Source organism: Littorina saxatilis, linkage group LG9, assembly GCF_037325665.1.
Source record: "Littorina saxatilis isolate snail1 linkage group LG9, US_GU_Lsax_2.0, whole genome shotgun sequence".
Lineage (NCBI taxonomy): Eukaryota > Metazoa > Mollusca > Gastropoda > Littorinimorpha > Littorinidae > Littorina > Littorina saxatilis.
The window spans coordinates 19,883,862-19,902,919 of NC_090253.1; the positions used below are offsets into that span (position 1 = coordinate 19,883,862).

The 19,058-nt window shown below is 42.9% G+C and overlaps 1 protein-coding gene and 1 long non-coding RNA gene across 2 annotated transcripts in view; both read left to right on the forward strand.

Moving 5' to 3' along the window:
• The window catches only part of LOC138975554 (uncharacterized), a 324,129-nt gene that overhangs the window by 170,114 nt on the left and 134,957 nt on the right, over positions 1-19,058 (forward strand). The gene's annotated exons all lie outside the window — the stretch shown is intronic.
• On the forward strand, positions 4,685-13,553 carry LOC138975547 (probable G-protein coupled receptor No9). The gene is made up of 2 exons (XM_070348259.1): positions 4,685-5,319; positions 9,810-13,553. The coding sequence occupies exons 1-2, from the start codon at positions 4,981-4,983 to the stop codon at positions 11,274-11,276; spliced, it is 1,806 nt and encodes a 601-aa protein (XP_070204360.1). The 5' UTR covers positions 4,685-4,980; the 3' UTR covers positions 11,277-13,553.

Here is a 19,058-nt window from a genome sequence, read left to right on the forward strand (position 1 = left end):
GTGTTGTAAACTGTATATCCCATGAAGATCCAAAAGACAACGTGTGACGGAAACATCAAGCTCTAGTTGTCTGTTCAGATGAGGCACCTCTGCACATACATTATTCTAAAGGCACGTCTGTTGATCTATGTCAAGTCGGTGCATAATGGTGGCTTGGTTGTCCCCGTCAGCTGAAAGCCTCTTACACGGATTTGACTGAATACCTAGTGGTAAGGCCGATTGTCATATCATTTTATTTATCAATTTCATTATTCATATATTTTTGTTTGTGATTGATTTCAGTTGTTGATTTTGAACTTGCATATAGATTTACTGGAATTCCAAGGTCAGAGCGTTACGAGCAGAAAAAAGTATTTTGTTTACACATTATGCGCTGAAAGCGTACTTGTATGTACATAATTAATTGTGTTATTTTGTAATTATTCGTCATTCTGTCCACTATAAAGACCATTGGGTCGATGTATTTGAGAGTGATAGATTTTGTTAAAGGGTTCCAGTAATCAACCTTTCTGGTTTATTGTTATGAAAATTACCCGTGGGAATACATGATTTGGTACTGCATTGAAGGTATGAATTGTTATGTAATTCCTCTCAATTTTGATTTTAATAAATATACTGATATTTTCTTCGGTATGTGTGCACATGTTACCATTACAGACATGATCATACAGAAGATTTGAAGATTGTGGTGTATTTATTGTTTTTGTGTGTTAAGAAAGCGAATGAATGAGTAAATGTGTGCGCACTGACGCTAATGAGTGAGTAAGCTTCTCTGAGTATGTGTGTGTGTGTGTGTGTGTGTGTGTGTGTGTGAGTGCTTGTGTGTGTGTGTGTGTGTGTGAGTGCTTGTGTGTACTTGTGTGTGTGTGAGTGTGTTTGTGTGTGTGTGTGTATGTATAGGTGTGTGTGTGTGTGTGCGTGTGTGTATGTGTGTGTGTGTGTGTGCGTGTGTGTGTGTGTGTGTGTGTGTGTGTTTGTGTGTGTGTGTGTGTGTGTGCGTGTGTGTATGTGTGCACACTGTTAACATATTTTGTCAGTCAAACACGTGCTTGTGAGTAGTACGTATTTAATGCACTCATATGACTTGATTTCTCTGAACGTGGGTGGAAACTATAAACCCGTCCGGACATTAACAGGCATGTAGTGGGTTATCCTGGTTCTGGTTGTTTTCAAAATATGCAATGCACTTTTTGCACATCTTGTTAATGATGCTCAAAAAGAGAATCCAACAAACATGGCAAACAAAATTAAGCTTGAAATCGAAATTGCAATAACAGACACAAAAATAGTTACATTGAATTCTATGAGCTTTCCTGAATCCAAACATATATATATGTATAGGTTACAACACGAGTGGTTTTTAATATGGCTTGTATTTCAGTCAAGACCCAGCGGATGAATATCATCGGGAGACACGAGCCTCTGGCGAGTGGCTCTCGATTGATATTCCCACTGGGTCTTGACTGACATACAAGCCATATAAAAAAACCACGAGAGTAATGAAGTCGTATAGAAATTAATTTAGTTGAAGCGCACAATTCTTTCGTTTTGCGTTTCAGGTCGGCAGAACGGGCGAAACGGGTTTGGGACCCATTTGGCTTACTCGATTCAGAATCGATTCCACGTTGTTTTTCTCGAACGTGTTATTATACAATTAGGCTTATTGACAGAGAAGCAAATTTTAGGGAACAAATATGTAGGTTTAGATTTAACCATTTGCTCCCTATTTGAAATGTATCTACGTGATAAACTGTTTTGCGAGTGTGTTTGGATGGATGAACCTAAACTGGTATGGGTGTGAGGAAAACGGGACTGAGTTGAAGTCGCGAATTGCTGACACGTCTGTCACCGCCGATTGATTGCATTTGGAAGGAATATGACTGGATTACGGAAAAATACACACATGTTAAGTTCTTGGATACCTTCATCGCCAATGTGGACTTACTGCAGAGCCAGGCAAAAGAGTAGACTTGCTCGCAAAACACGTGAAACAGCCGATGTTTGATAGCGAAGCCAAACCGTGCCAGGTAAGGACGCTTCTCGGTCTCGCTACGCATGTCACCAGTGACAGTGTTGTTGCTTTGAGTTTGACTAACAAACTCGAAACTGTCATTTAAAACATGAGCCAAATGTGTATTGATTGTGTGATTAGTCTATGTGACAGTGCTTCTATTATCTGTGCTCCCTAGCTTCTGTCAGTTCCCACACCGACACTGCCAGAGAAACTGAAGACGCACACCAAACACATTACTGACAGACTCTCAAAAGTCGTCTGCTAACGATGCAAGGGAGGGTACTCGTGTTTTTGATTTGGTTCGCTAGCATCTGGGTATCTTGTAAGTTGAATGTTCGTTTTTTTTCGATCTGCATTGCTTTCATAATGAAAGAAACGTTTGTTTATTGCATCCCATACGTCAGATCAGTTCTGAGATTCATTTTTGTGTGCAACTGATATGGTTTTCTGAGCCGTGCAATACGATTTTGGAACTTCATACAAATGTGACACATTGTTCGGCGCGAGGTCAAAGGTCGGGAGGAAAGTAGTTCTTTGCCCAAATCGGAATCTGCACTATCATATATTTTTTGGAGTCCATGATGTATTTATTGAGGTAAAAAAATAGAACATATATACCCATACTGAAGTAACAGAGACAAAGAAGGGAGGTCATGGGATATATATATAGCTATGTTATGTTTGATTTGCTATCAAGTTTGGGAAAAAACAGCGACAATCCGTCAAAATTAGGTCCCCTGTGTTCATAATGGTGAGACAGCGATGTCTTGGTCATCGGGTGTGTGTGTGTGTGTGTGTGTGTGTGTGTGTGTGTGTGTGTGTGTGTGTGTGTGTGTGTGTGTGTGTGTGTGTGTGTGTGTGTGTGCGCCTGTGTGTGTGCAGTGAGCGCGAATGTGTGTGCGAGCGCCCGTGTGTATGTGTGGGCGTGATTATGTGTGTCATATAGCGACTTTTCCGCGCACATGCGTCATTCAGGATTTTTACTCCCACGATACGGGAACATTATCTGAACAAGGAAATATTAAACAGGAAGATCTTTGTATGCGTGCGTCACAGGGGTGAGTAGTGAGAGCGATGTGGGGTAGGGTGCGATGTGTATGTGTGAGAGAGGGGGAGAAAAAGGGAACAAGAGAGAGGGAAACAATATGTACAGAGAGAGGGGACGATAAAGTGAGAGAGAGAGAGAGAGAGAGAGAGAGAGAGAGAGAGAGAGAGAGAGTGAGAGAGAGTGAGAGAGAGAGAGAGAGAGAGCGTGAGAGAGGGGGTGAGAGAGAGGGAGAGAGACAGAGAGCAGAGTGAGAGAGTGAGAGAGAGAGAGAGTGAAAGAGAGAGTGATAGAGAGAGAGAGTGAGAGAGAGAGAGAGAGAGAGAGTAAGAGAGAGAGAGAGAGGGGAGAGAGAGAGAGAGAGAGAGAGAGAGAGAGAGAGAGAGAGAGAGAGAGAGAGAGAGAGAGAGAGAGAGAATGAAAAACAAGTCGCGTAAGGCGAAACTACTACATTTAGTCAAGCTGTGGAACTCACAGAACTTGAAACTGAACGCATTGTATTATTTCACAATGACCGTAGTCCGCCGCTTGTGCAAAACGGAGTGAAACTGACGAGCCTGTTCAGCGCGGTAGTGGTTTCGCTGTGCTGCATAGCACGCTTTTCTGTACCTCTCTTCGTTTTAAATTTCTGAGCGTGTTTTTAATCAAAACATATCATATCTATATGTTTTTGGAATCAGGAACCGCCAAGGAATAAGATGAAATTGTTTTTAAATCGATTTCGAAAATTTAATTTTGATCATAATTTTTATATTTTTAATTTTCAGAGCTTGTTTTTAAATCCAAATATAACATATTTATATGTTTTTGGAATCAGGAAATGATGTAGAATAAGATGAACGTAAATTTGGATCGTTTTATATAGAAAAAAATTATTACAATTTTCAGATTTTTAATGACCAAAGTCATTAATTAATTTTTAAGCCATCAAGCTGAAATGCAATGCCTTTGTCGAAGATTGGTTTACAAAAATTTCAATCAATTTGATTTTAAAAATGAGGGTGTGACAGTGCCGCCTCAACTTTTACAAAAAGCCGGATATGACGTCATCAAAAGTATTTATCGAAAAAATGAATAAAACGTCCGGGGATATTATTCCCAGGAACTCTCATGTCAAATTTCATAAAGATCGGTCCAGTAGTTTGGTCTGAATCTCTCTACACACACACACACGCACAGACAGACAGACACACACATACACCACGACCCTCGTCTCGATTCCCCCTCTATGTTAAAACATTTAGTCAAGTTTGTAAAAAGGAAAACAAAAATGAGAGACAGAGAGAGAGAGAGATAGAAGGAGAGAGACAGCGGGAAAGGAAAAGAAAAAGAGAATTAATTTTCCAAAAAAATGTTGCCATCAAATATTTATATTCAATTAAACACAATGACATGCAGAAACTTACGCTTTACGGTTGATCGTGCCAAGCGAATTGTAAATAAAAGTCAACCACTTGATCGACAGACCTGTGCCAACTTTTTGTTCTCAACCAGACAAGTTGAAATGTGTGACACAATCAGAAAAGGGAATGAAATTAAATATCTTCAGCCGAACATAATCAGTGAAGTGTTGTTCTCGTTCAAAAAACTGTAGCCAAGTTTGTTTTACATCCGGACATTGCTCATTTTGACCTGCAACTCGTTCAAAGTAGTGACAAAAAGCAGGCGAAGGAACTAAATTAGCGATGTACAGCGTCGTTGTGCGAACTGTTGTCCTCGCTCAAAAGGCCTTCGGCATTGTTTTCAAAAGCACACGGCCGATTTTTTAAAGCTACATCCGTTGAAAGTTAAAACAAAAAGCAGACAAAGGAGCATAATAAGTGATCCTCAGCCTTGTCGAAAAGCCATTACGTCAGAAATTCAATCGCTCTGGCTGGTCAGAAAACAGACGGCCTGAACGCTTCACTCTCGTCAGGAAAACATGGACGTGACTACGATGTTTGAAACCACTGAAACGTCGCAGGCCTATGTTCCCGTCACCATTGACGATGGTGCGAGAATCGCCTTCATCACAGTCGGCGCTGCCATGGTTTTGAGCGGCGTCTTGGGAAATTTCCTCCTCTTGGTCGTCATCTTCCAGCAGTTCAATCGCAAGAGCAGCGTTCACATTCTCTTCGTGGCGAACCTGTCCTTGGCTGACCTTTTGACCTTGGGATACTGGTTCACCTTCTTTGTCCTTGACCTCATTCTTCACCGTCATCCAGTTGTGGACCGTGTCCACTGCGTGATCAACGGAGTTGTCATCATTACGTTATATTTGGTAAGTAGTCGCCGTGGAGAGAGAGAGAGAGAGAGAGAGAGAGAGAGAGAGAGAGAGAGAGAGAGAGAGAGAGAGAGAGAGAGAGAGAGAGAGAGAGAGAGAGAGAGAGAGAGAGAGAGAGAGAGAGTGTTACGGATAGGGTTTGTAAATTTACGTATGATGTACTCACAAATTACTCATACTCTCTATTCCAGGTTCGACCTCACTCATAACAATAATCAAGAAGGGAAAAACAGTTTAACAATTTACTTTCGTCCTTTGCATCTAAATGCTACACAATACATCTAATGTCAACACACAAACTATTCAACCGTCAATTCTGGTCATACACAAAATCAATTATCTAACTGGCTTTTACTCGCACACACATGCATACTTCACTTTCTCACGTTACAACATTTGAGTCTTCCATGATGATGACGACAAGGACGAATGACACAGGGTAAAGATGAAGACGATGTGCATAATAGCGATAATCATGTTAACATGACCAATTGTAGACGACAGAGATGAAGACGGTGACAGTAGACATGCTGGTATGACGAGTGACACTCAGGGGTGGGCACAATATCTTTGCTTGTAGCAAAAGTAATATTGTTTGTAGCAGAACTTGGCGCGAAGCGCCAAGTCGACGGCGCGAAGCGCCAAGTCGACGGCGCGAAGCGCCTAGTTTGCTAGGGGGGTCCGGGGGCATGCCCCCCCGGAAAATTTTTGAAAAAAAGGAAGCAAATGGTACAATCTGGTGCATTCTGAGGGTGATAATTGCCAGTTTCTGGCAGCAGATTTTGTCACTGATTTTTGTGGAAAATCGCCTGTTTGCCCCTTAACATACACTTAACTTACCAGTCAATACACTTGGGCGTACACCTGTTGGTACCCACTGTTGTAGATCGGCTCTTTCCGCTTTAAGTTTATTCAGTGCCTTTTGTTATCAACTTCCCTACCTGTCTCCCTATAACGGCAGGTGCAGATTTTACGTTGTTTTGGGATTCCCCTTCTGGCTTCACCCCCCCCCCCCCACCCCCACCCTGCTCCTCCTCCAGTCATTCCAACACGAGCGGCAACCGGAATTAACTCAGAACGAAAAACAGATTCTGCACAACAAAGAACAGATCTATCACAATGATTCAATGTCGGTCAGTCGACCTTCAACAACAAGTTGTCTGCCAGGCGCCTACATCAAATTGAAATGAAAGTGAAAGAAGAAGAAGCAGTGAAGATGCTAGAAGAAAGCCACACCAAGCGTGATCACCGGGCAGATCTGCATTGGTACTTTGCATTTTAGATTGAAGTACAACGGCTAACAACACATTATGAAAGCCGTACCTTTTGAAAAATGAACGAATGTCCAGCGTTTTCCTTGCGCTTCGGGCGCTTTCTTCGTTTTCCCTCGCTTCCATCTTTGAAAAAGACGCGATACGACTTTTCCAGACTTCAGAACAGAAGAGTGCCAAAGAGTGCTCGATATGGTCAGGCTACACACCACCGATTGATCAGCCTTGGAATCAGCTAAAATAGATCTGGGGAAAAAAACACATAGCAAATTTAAAAAGAGCACTCTGTCGCAACTTGTCGCAATTTCGCCTATCGCAAAATCGGCTTCCCTTGTCGCAAAAAAATGCGACAATGCGACAGGTGCCCACCCCTGAACTGTCACTGGATAGACGTAGATGCTATGTTACAGTCATGCTCTCATGCTCTCCGCTGCCGAAGGAGAATATGGCGGTGGGGTTTGCCGGATTCATACTTCCTCGGTTCCTCCCATTTGTCTGACGTACAAAGAAAACGACAATAATAAGTCTCTGGTATGTAAACTGGCAATGTTGTATACATATGCATGGAGTTGGCCAGTTTACATAAACACTACTAATAATTCGATACTCTAACTAAATCGGTTATACAACATCAAAGAATATTTACCTCACTTCGGCAAGTCATTCACTCGATTTAACTTCCTTCCGTCCTCTGTGACAATTCAGGTAAAAGTGACTGGGACAGCTCACCCGTCCACCAGTTGGGGTGGATTCACAAAAACTTCACGTGCAACGTGACCAGACAAAAATCCGTGGGTGTTTCGGCTGTCAACGCTAGCAGCCATAGGTGCTTGCACTTGACATTATATTATACCCAATTAATCAAAATCATGTTCGTAACAGAGAGAGAGAGAGAGAGAGAGAGAGAGAGAGAGAGAGAGAGAGAGAGAGAGAGAGAGAGAGAGAGAGAGAGAGAGAGAGAGAGAGAGAGAGAGAGAGAGAGAGAGAGAGAGAGAGAGAGGATGATTATGAGTTTGACGATTATGATGATGATGGAACTTTATTTTACAAGGGTAGAGGCTTTTTCTTACAACCTGTTCTTACATCTAATACAAGAAAGAGAGAAAGAGAGAGAGATGTTTTTGGAGCTATGCTTGTGGTGTAAATTATACATGTCACTAAATAACCGATATGAAATAAAGTACACACAAAGCAGCAAAAGTGAACTTGTACTGTTCAGCTAGATATTCTAAATCTTTGGTTTGCCTGAAGGTTGTCAAAATTGTGAAATGTTATTTGTCAAGATTGTTTTCCTCAGTATTGGTCATTCATACTCATTGGCATGTCTAAAGTATACATTCAATAGTTTAATTTACCATTTTTAACAGTTGTACAAGTCATAACTATCTAACACATAAAAACAAATCAGGTTAGTCCAGAGGCAAAAATAAACCCGGCCTATTAAAGCCCAAGACCAAGCTTACACGATGAGTTAAACTTTTGTTCATAAACCAAAACTACATAAAAGGCACCTGCTTCCGCAATGCGTAGCCTTTGGAGTACAATGTAGCCGGCAATGTGGTTCTGTCAGATACAAAGTCTATTTTACGCGAACAACACTGAACCGATATTCTTATTGTATGAATTATGGTAATTGTCATCATTTTCACGAGTTTTCATTCACAAACACCTGGGAAATAAATCTCATGTTCCCCATGCAATAAATCCCCGGTTACCATAGTTGCAGGAAGCAGGTTATACATGGATAATCAAAAGCAAACCCAATAGAAACGCTCGGGGATTCTTCGGCTCTTTTCATTGGTGTTTCCCCAGACCTAAACAGACGACACGACACTGCTTTGCAAAGTTCCAAAAACAAACGGGAAAACTGGCAAAAGTAAACAAAAAACAAAACTACTTCATGAAAGGTCATACATTCATCACAAACAAATGAAACCTACAGATATGTTTTGTCTTCTTACAAAGTCATGGAGTGCGTGTATCTGTGTTTCGATACACAGACGTTCAGAGAAACACGAACGTCAAGTTCAAGTCAAACCAATTGACCCCTGACACACAAATTGTGACCTGTGGACAAGACGTTGTATCAATAAACGAAGCGCAAATAAGAAATAATAATAAAAGCAAAGAAAATAGCAACAAGATATGCAAACATCTAACAAAGCCGAGCAAGCAGAATGACAGGTCTAATGAAAAACAAAGAGGCACTGAGTCGGAAACAAGATCGCGATTCTTTCCTTCGCTGCACGACGCAAATCTTCTGTGACCTTTGACCCAACGTAGCTTCCACATTCGATCACTAAGCTTAATATTTACAACTGAAAGCCGAGGGGGTGGAATACCGAGATGAACCTACAGAACTGTGCATCCTCAAACCTGACATATTCATCCCAACATTTTATGAACTCAAAAACACAGAAAGTTGCTTTCACACGCCAGCTTTGATTGCCAGTGGTTATCAAAACGGAACTCGTGTGGTTATCAAAACGGAACTCGTGTTTCAAAGCATGGCTCCCTGTGTTGATTGTGCACTTATTTTCTCACTACCAAAATGATGACAAAAACGATGTTTGGTGGTTTGTTGTCAGACCAGCTTTTTTGTCGGTCCTCGGGGGGCATATCGACTTTTGTTTCATATTCATTGACCGCGGCCTTCGGCCTTGGTCAATAAATATGAAACAAAAGACGATATGCTCCCCCTCGGACCGACAAAAAAGCTGGTCTGTCAACAACCCATCAAACATCTTATAATATTCATAACACCAGAAAAAGCATTAGAAAAACATACAAGCATGTGTAGATAGAGTGAGAGAAAGAAAGCGAGGTTGGAAGGAAAAGAGAGACAGAGACAAACAGACAGAGGCAGAGAGAGAGAAAGAGAGTGAATTTTAGAAGCTGTATTTAAGCTCATCATGTAAGCTTTGTCTGGGGCTTTAATATGCTGTTTTTTTCTGGCTCTGGACAGAGGACAAGGAAAAGATAAATGTTTGTATCGCATATAGAATCTGTTGTGGTTAACCTGATGCACGAAAAGGGGAGTGTCTTGGAAGGTAATATGTGAAGGTTTGTTTTTTATTCTCTTTTTGTGGATTTTTTTTTAAATTTTGTAAATTTTTTTATCATTATTATTATTATTATTATATATAATTTTTTTTTTTACATGTATAGGCTTTACATTACATGTGAAGGTATTTGAAGAATGTATTTCTTCTGCAGACGTGTATCTCCTTCCTGGTGAGCATCTCCCTCAACCGCTACCTGCACGTGTGTCACTCTCGCCTGTACAGCCGTGTCTTCACGCTGCCTCGCACTGTGGCTTGGTGCCTGGTGGTGTGGCTGGGAAGCCTCTTTGTTGCCATCCTACCCATCGTGGACCAGCAGGACAAAGGATCTTACGGCTACAGTCGAGTCACCCGATTCTGCTCGTACAGCAGGGGCGGAACCAGCTACGTCAAGATCATCGTACTCACCTACGCCATTCTCCCGATGCTGTTCGTTGCTTACTGCAACTTCGCCATATTTCGCCGCTGGAGACAACTTAGGCTGAGCAGCATCAAACGCTACCCGCCAATGAAGAATGAAGAAGAATCCAGACGAGAGAAAGGCCTGAATAAATTGCAGGCTCGTGTGAACAAAGGGAAGGCAAGCGCCGGTGCTGGTGACACGATGGACAGAGCAGAAGAGCACGTGACACAGGGTGAGAATGAAGACCCTGGAATCACAGAGCATGGAGCCAAAGCAAATACTAATGTCGGGGACAGAAGAGACGACGGAGGCGTTAGAAGCAAGACGGCAACGCCTATTCAGAAGCACTGTAGAATCAGCGAGGATACTGAGGATGAGTTGTCAAAAGCCGACGATGAACTTATCCAACAAGGCGCTGGTGACCAGGCTGAGAACGAGAAAGCTTCAAGCCCTTCTCAATCAAGCGTGCCCCTGACTGGCAACTCTGAAGAAGACAACGAGGACACGATCAAAACAGGGTGGACAACTGCAGCCACACAATCTGATCTTGATGGAAACAATACAGTCAGAGTCGCGACTGATGGCCAGCCAGCCCTGGCTCATGCTTTGGATATTACGCCAGACCAACCCACCGAACAGATAGAAGAAAATGCTGAGGTCAGTGCAGCTGGGACGTCCTCGGCAATGACCCCTTCGAAGCGACAGAAACAGCAACACAAAACAGCCGGTCAGGAAAGTACGCTCCTCAAAACCGCCAAGCGACGCGGCCAGATCAGAGATATGAGACACAAAGCCAGAGAAGTGGCCTTCGTTCGTTCTCTCTTCGTTGTCTTTCTCCTTGCGGTCGGCACCTTTATCCCCTACAGTTTGATGACGATACTCAAGTCCTACATGGATTTTTCCGCGGAGTTGGTCATCCTGGGCAACTTCTTCCTGTTCCTCAACAACTCGGTGAACTGGATCGTGTACGGCGTCATGAACCCGACCTTCAGACAGGGATACGTTCAGAACGTGCGAAAGACCTTCGCAATATGTTGCTCTGTCAAATGCAACAAAACCCGTGAAGAGCAGCCTGCTGCCGCCAGCAGTCTCATGATGCCTTCGGTCCAAAGAAGTAATACGCTGAATGACGTCAGTCTTTCGTCTACGTCACAGACTTCGCCTGAGGTCTCTGGAAATGGCGCGGGAGGTGACGACACAATCATTACACGGTGCTAGTCTGTTATATTTTCTAAAATGTGTGTTTGTGTGTGTTGTTGTGTGTGTGTGGGGGGGGGGAGGAGATGGAAAAACTTTCTGAGCGCTTGCGGTTCATATTACGCTGCCACTGACATTTCACTCGTCATTAGAATGATATGCCGTGCACCCTAACTCCCATCCTCCAAGGCCTATTGTGATTTGTCAACAAATATTCAAACCATGTAAGACATCCATTTCTTACCTTGACTTTTAACATGAAGTTTCTGACGTGAACTTCAAAACAAGCTTTGACAAGATGACTCGATGCGAATGGTGTCGTCATTCAATTTAATTCAGTTCAATTCAATGAAATGTTATTATCTGAATGTGTAACATTCCTTTAATTGTATATCTCATGAGGATAAAGTTTTGAAAATGTAGTCTGTCTTGATGACTTTGACATGTCCGTAGTATAAAAATCACTTGAAAGGTCACCGCCACTTTAAGCGTGTGTCGATGCCGCCACTTTAAGCGTGTGTCGATGTCGTATATGAGTAATCAAATGTAGCGAGTGCAGCTGCTAAGACTTATGTTCCCTTTGTCACAAAGAACAGCCGTTAAGTGTTCAGTCTCAGTCATGAAGATACGACAGTTTGAAATGAATAACGAGTTAAGGTAATTGCTCACCCAATATCATCATCATAATCGTCGTCGTCATCATCATCATCATCATCATCATCATCATCATCATCATCATCATCATCATCATCATCATCATCATCATCATCATCATCATCCACCCGATGCATACACATTTGCATGCCCTGAAGGCCACGCAGAATACGGTATGCTGTGGCTTCAAGGGCCTCCTGGCGTATCCTGGGTATATTCTGTGGGGGTCTGTGGGCGTGAGCATGATCATGGGGAAATGGCCAATCAAAATCTTTGCGAATCTCACAGCATCTTACAAAGCGCATTTGGGCACTTTGGCAACACCCTTCCCAAATATCTATCCTCGGTACTGCAAAGCTCTGTATCCTGGCTCGCGGATTCAAACACTGTTCACGCCCCAGGTAGTTTTACCAATTCTTTAATCAGAAGTGAAGTTAAGTGAAGACGGTAAAAAACTGAAACATATGTAAACAAAAGAAACCATAAGAAAAAGTACAAACTAATATGAAAAGAATCAAAACACAAAATCGCAACCTCTAAACCACCGCAGTCGCGACCGAACAACCAACGCTTGGTGGCAAATGGGGTACACAAAAAATCGAATTATCCAATTACACAACTGGAGCACTGGGGCCTTCGTTCCGAGTCGTTTTCTTTTACCATAACTTAAAACCAACAAAATACTACATCGACCGAAGTCGGCACGCTTCTTACTTCTACTATAATTCCTACAACAACACTAACAACACTCTCAAATGAACAAAATCACAAATTCAGAAAAGTAAACCAGATCTACAACAAGGAAAAAATGGCGGAATAGCTCGACAACCACGTGGAAGACTGCAAATCTTACTCTACCAAAAAATGTGTGTCAAGAGTGATCACACAAATGATTACAACCTCAAAACCAATGTAAATCATACTAGAGTCGGATCCTTTATTAAAAGAAATGAAAATTACTCACACTTCGTGGGCCACCAGACCTCTTAAAAGAGAGGAAGAGAGAAACCGTCCAAGGACAGATTCAGGGGAAACGACCAAGTTTACAAAGCACAATGATCTCCCTTATACTTCTGTACATATTCTTTCAACTGGAATAAACGAAACGAAATTAAAAGAAAATTAAAAATACTGTCGGAGACAGAACACTCTGAAAAGCTCTTCAAACTACAAAGATACGGAAAGAATTGCTATAAATACCAAGCCCCTTCTGTTTAAAAATTGCTGCCCACTGACATCCGCAGTTGCTCTTCTTGGATATGCCATGCTACGCCGTGTTGCCCTATGGCTGCCCTGGAATACCTATCCTGGACGCCTTGTGCCTTTTAAAGGTAGAATATGTATACAACAGGTGCATCACCATCATCATCATCATCATCATCATCATCATCACCATCATCATCATCATCATCATCATCATCATCACCAACCACTTTTGTTTATGTAGCTTACCAGCAGTTCAAGTCACACCGACAAACGAAGCGAAACAAGTAGAGCATTTGAAAGGGGTACAGTGAACAGAAAAAGGATGTTTGAATCATCGCGTTATAAGGAAATTCGTTAGCCTTATAAATAAGTTGGGCGTGACAAACTGTCATCAGCCTACAAATGCGCCAGAGTGGTGGTTTTTTTAATATAAAAGTTGAACAATAATAACATGTTGTTGTTGTTGTGTGTAAGTGTGTGTGTGTCAGAGTGTGTGTGTGTGCGTGTGACTGTTTTTCTGTTTGTGTTTGTGCGCTCGCGAGTGTGTGTGTGTGTGTGTGTGTGTGTGTGTGTGTGTGTGTGTGTGCACTGTGTGTGTGCATCTGTGTGTGGGCTTTCGTAAGTGCGTTATGTGTGTGTGTGTGTGTGTGTGTGTGTGTGTGTGTGTGCGTGAGTGTGTGTGTGTGTGTGGGCCGATAAAACTAGATCTTAGAGAGCAGGTTTTCTTTCTTTCGTTTTAGATTTAATTCACAGAGTTCTAATTCTGTACAAAAAGCAGTCAGATTTTTGGTATGTGTCAAAGTGGAGGGATTGCCGTATCCCCTTTAAAAAGCCTTGCCAGATCTCAGACTGTTGGCCGAATCGTTAACACGGGAAGGGCTTTTTCTTAAATTTAAACAGCAACATCAAGATCACAGAACGAACAATTCACTGTTAGTTTAAAACGGGCTATTTCAACTGGTATATAAACAAACACACTCTGCTTCAATCTGAAAATTCTAGAGTTTGGAGTGCTTGGTTTGTATAAATAGTGGATTGACGGGCGCAGTGGCGTGGTGGTAAGACGTCGGCCTCCTAATCGGGAGGTCGTGAGTTTGAATCCCGATCGCTGCCGCCTGGTGGGTTAAGAGTGGAGATTTTTCCGATCTCCCAGGTCAACTTATGTGCAGACCTGCTAGTGACTTAACCCCCTTCGTGTGTACACGCAAGCACAAGACCAAGTGCGCACGGAAAAGATCCTGTAATCCATGTCAGAGTTCGGTGGGTTATAGAAACACGAAAGTACCCAGCATGCCTCCCCCGAAATCGGCGTATGCTGCCTGGATGGCGGGGTAAAAACGGTCATACACGTAAAAATCCACTCGTGCTAAAAACATGAGTGAACGTGGGAGTCTAAGCCCATGAACGAAGAAAAAGAAGAAGAAGATAAATAGTGGAAACTATACTTTATCAGACAGCAAGAGAAATATAAGAAACAAGTCGCCTAAAGCGATATCCAAACATTTAGTCAATCTATCGGCCTAAACATCAAAGCTGAACTAACAAGTCTTCCCCGAGACTAAATCTTGGCTGACGGAAACCCATCGACCAACACAGCGCTGTCTCGGTATCTTGTACACACAGGGGACCTAATTTGCACAAAACGCAATTTTGTGGTTTTTTTCCCGCTTCAATATTAGTTCAATGATACCATGTCTCTAAACCTTTGGATTCAGGACAGAATTCAACGGAACCATTTTGGGCTCTGTTTCGCTTTCAGGCAAACTGAAATGCAATCCCATAGTTTGGATTGGGTCAAAGAAGGTTTGACCAAATTTGTTTTCAAATTCCTTGAAAACTGAGGTCGACACTGTGCCGACTCCACTACTTTAAAAATCGTAAAACAACGTCATCAAAGACATTTATCGAACAAAAATAGAACATTTCTAGGGATATCATCTGGAAGAATTCACTTGTATAGTTTCATGAAGATCTGTCTGGCAGTCTTCGGGGAATCTCTCTCTATCACTCTCTCTCTCTCACACACACACACACACACACACACACACACACACACACACACGCACACACACACACACACGCACACACACACACACCACTACCACCACCACCATCACCAAACACTACAAACTCCCTCTCAATTCCCTGTCTACCGGAATTTATTTAGTCATATTTTTAAAACAAAACCACTGCGGTCAAGGGTGTCCGCTAGATACCTGCGGAGTCACTGGTCAAGACTCACTTGATCTTGACCACAACAAAATCTCATCGTGTCGGACACAGGAAGAAATAGGAAACAGAAACACTTCTATCAAAGACGTTGAATCATGAATGACTGTATTGTGTTTCATTCACCAGGAAATGTCAAATTATTTATAAACGAGGAAATCTAGAGATCTAAGACATAACAATTGTCCTATGGTAATTTTATCTACTTATTTTATAACATCCATTGTTTGCTCATATCTTATGGGTTCGAGCTCATTGTGAAACTTAACAAGATTCAACTTGTGACAGTTTCTGAAAAACATATTTTGTGATCCGTTTTGGAAAACAAAATCCTACCTGGATCAAATACAACTCGTGAAAATTGTGAAAAAGCAGCATCAATCTTTTGTGGGATGCATCAGAAATAATGTGTGCTTTATTTGCCATTGAGATGAGCTGTTGTTTTCCTTGAAACTGTTGAAAAAAGGCTGTGAAAAACAAACATGTGTCGCTGTTTTTTTGGCCTGTTGCAATCTTCGAGGACAAAGACGAACGCAATGCAATGTTCGGAGACAAATTCTATGGCTGCAGTGAAACGGAGAAATAAGGAGTTTTAAGGCTGTGGATACCAAGAGAGCCACAATGTCTGAGACCACAGCAAGCTATCAGAGTACTGAAACAACTTTGCCAAACTACAGTGGTGGGCAGATGCACAATGGTGCACGCGCTACTTTTGTCACAATCGGCATCGTTATGATTCTGAGTGGTGTCATTGGTAATTTTCTGTTCTTGTTCGTTCTCTTGAGACAATTCAGAAACAAGCGGAGCATTCATATTCTTTTTCTTGCTAACCTGTCCTTGGCCGACCTCCTGACCTTGGGATACTGTTTTACCCACTTCGTCCTTGACCTCATTCTGAACCGTCATCCGGTTGTGAATCATGCTCACTGTGTGGTCAACGGAGTCGTCTTGATCACCATGCTCGCGGTAAGTGGTCAAACTTTTTAAGCTCGGAGTGAAGGGAGAGGGAGGAGTTAGAGGGTTCCGAGCACAGTAACAGCCTGACAGGATTGCCAACCGGGAAAAAAAGAGAACGATCATAAGAGAGAGAGAGAGGAGAGAGAGAGAGAGAGAGATATGGAGAGAGAGAGAGAGAGAGAGAGAGAGAGAGAGAGAGAGAGATTACCCGTGCCAGGCCCTCCAAACAGCTAATCCTTAATATGGCTACAGGTACGAACCTTACCATGTAGACAATGCAGTGCTAAAACAGCAAGAGGAGAACGAAAATCATTATATATATCAGCTGAGTCAAAGCTTTGCTGTTCACACACACACACACACACTTATCTGTTCTGTTTTAGGCATCAATCTTATTCCTGGTGAGCATCTCCCTCAACCGCTACCTGCACGTGTGTCACTCTCACCTGTACAGCCGTGTCTTCACGCTGCCTCGCACTGTGGCTTGGTGCCTCCTCATCTGGCTGGCCAGCCTCCTCCTCGCCCTGATACCTGTGCTTGAGGGAACGACAGAAACCTCCTATCGGTACAACAAGGTCACCCACTTCTGCTCTTTCAGCAGACAAGGAGGACTTAGTTATGTCAAGATCATAGTCATAGTTTGCATCATTCTACCGGTCTTAATCATTGCGTATTGCAATGTGGCCATATTCCGCTACTGGAGACGAGTCAGGTTCCGCTACGCAAATCAATCTTTGTTAGTGGAGAGAAAGCAGAAAAGACGAGAGAAGGCAATGGCAAGGTGGAGGGCTCGTAGGCAAGAGGAGAAGAAGGATGGGGCTACTGATACTGCCGTTGCATTTCTAGCAAAGGAAGACCAAAGCCACGAGGAATTGCCAGAGCTTCTCACTGGGTTTGATACTCTTGGAGCAAAGGAGAACGAACCTGCAAGCCATTCATATTCAGCTCTCATGGCTTTTGGCTCATCTTTGGAACTCGGCTCTGAAACGGAGAACAGAGAAACCCAAGAGAGGGAGATGACGGATGGTGCAAAAAGGACCATTGACAAAGAGGATCGTGTAATCAAAACAGCGGATGAGCGACCAGTTGTTAACGAGGAAACTGAAAACCAACAGTCCCAATGTTCTGACGTTGATGCAGTTCACAGCTCAACGTCACCACCAAACCCAATAGCATCATCATTGTGGTCTCTGACGTCAACATTAGGCAGACTAATCACCGCTGGGGGAACGGCGGCGAGCGAAACACAACGCCACAGAACTGCCATTCGGGACCTTCAGAAGATGCAGAAAAAGAAAAAAGCCAGAGAGGTAGCGTTTGTTCGTTCTCTTTTCGTCGTCTTCCTCCTCACAATCTGCTCTTTCGTTCCTTACGGAGTGGTCATTGTGCTCGCGGAAAGAGTCACCATCCCACCAGAGGTCGTCATTATGGGCAACTTGTTCGCGTTCGTCAACAACTCGGTCAACTGGATCGTGTACGGTGCTATGAATCCTGTGTTCAGACGACGATATATCCAATGTCTGCGTCAGCTGGTCAAAGTGTGTTGTCACAGCAGAGATACACGTGCGGAACAATCAACCGTGACCGCTTCTTCCAATACGGTTAGTGTGGTGACACCATCCTTGCAGCGCCGCAACGCTGAGAGCCTGGCATCGTCAACTTAAGACGTTACTGCCAAAGTCTTATCCGTGAGGGTTATAGTTGCAAGTTATTTGAGAGAAACCTTAAAAGTTATTTCAACGACTCGCAAAGAATGAGTTTAAGTAGATCGATGCTGCCAGGGACCTATATTTAGGTCTATGATGCTGCTCACACGTATTGTAGGACACTTCAGAACAAGATGTAAAGACTTAACGGCTTATGCGTATGAAAACATCAGTGTATTCTACCCAAACATTGAACTGCAGTTTTCGCGGCACATTTCAAATTCATGGAAGTCCAACAACTCGTGCTTCACAAAGTGGTTGGTATAAGGTGGGGAAGAGTTACGTATGCCTCGCCTCTTCAAAACAGTGAGTTAAACACAATCATGCAAGGAAAGCGATTGTGGCGTCACAGTGAATGAGCTTCCGCTCGAAATAATACACTTTTATTTCGGGGATAATTATGCTCATAAGAGCTCACCGTTCACCGCTGCCATGACATGATCGCTTTCACTTTCCTCCGATTATCAGTGACCTCGTGTGTTTGTCCTACTGTTTCTTTCGACTGAAGGAGCGCAACTCTCCCACAGCCAATAAAAACCTCGAGTGACGACAGTGGTATTTCTAAAGAGTATCTCTTCCTTGTCTTGTTTGCTAACGGTCTCGCAAGTGAGTAGATTTGAACGTCTAACTTTACAAGTCTGTTTAGGTCAGAAAGTCTGTGCAATTTCGGCAAGGCAGCCGAGCGCCATCTTGATTGAATAAAGACGCCAGCTGCCTGGCTTGGTCCGGTAATAGCATAGAACACCTTAAAGGCACAGTAAGCCTCCCGTAAACCATCACAGATACTGTCAGGCTTTTACACACAGTACAAACACCCTTCCATTTGAACGCTCACCAAACGGGAACATCCTAGGTGCCCTCCGTAAAGAGCGAGCAATTTTCAAAGAATTTATTTTTGCGTGGTTTATCTTACCCCTGAGCCATCGTGAACCCGTGTGATCAAGTTTCCCTTTTTCACAATTTAATCGTCAGTTAGTAATTTGAATGCGACTCGCTGTGAGCTTATCTGCAATAGCACGTTATTAAGTACCTCTGACTATGCACGAAACAA

Coding starts and splice junctions, on each gene's coding strand:
- LOC138975547 (XM_070348259.1), top strand. CDS start 4,981: ATGGACGTGACTACGATGTTTGAAACCACTGAAACGTCGCAGGCCTAT. Junction 5,320..9,809: donor TCATCATTACGTTATATTTG/GTAAGTAGTCGC, acceptor TTTCTTCTGCAG/ACGTGTATCTCCTTCCTGGT.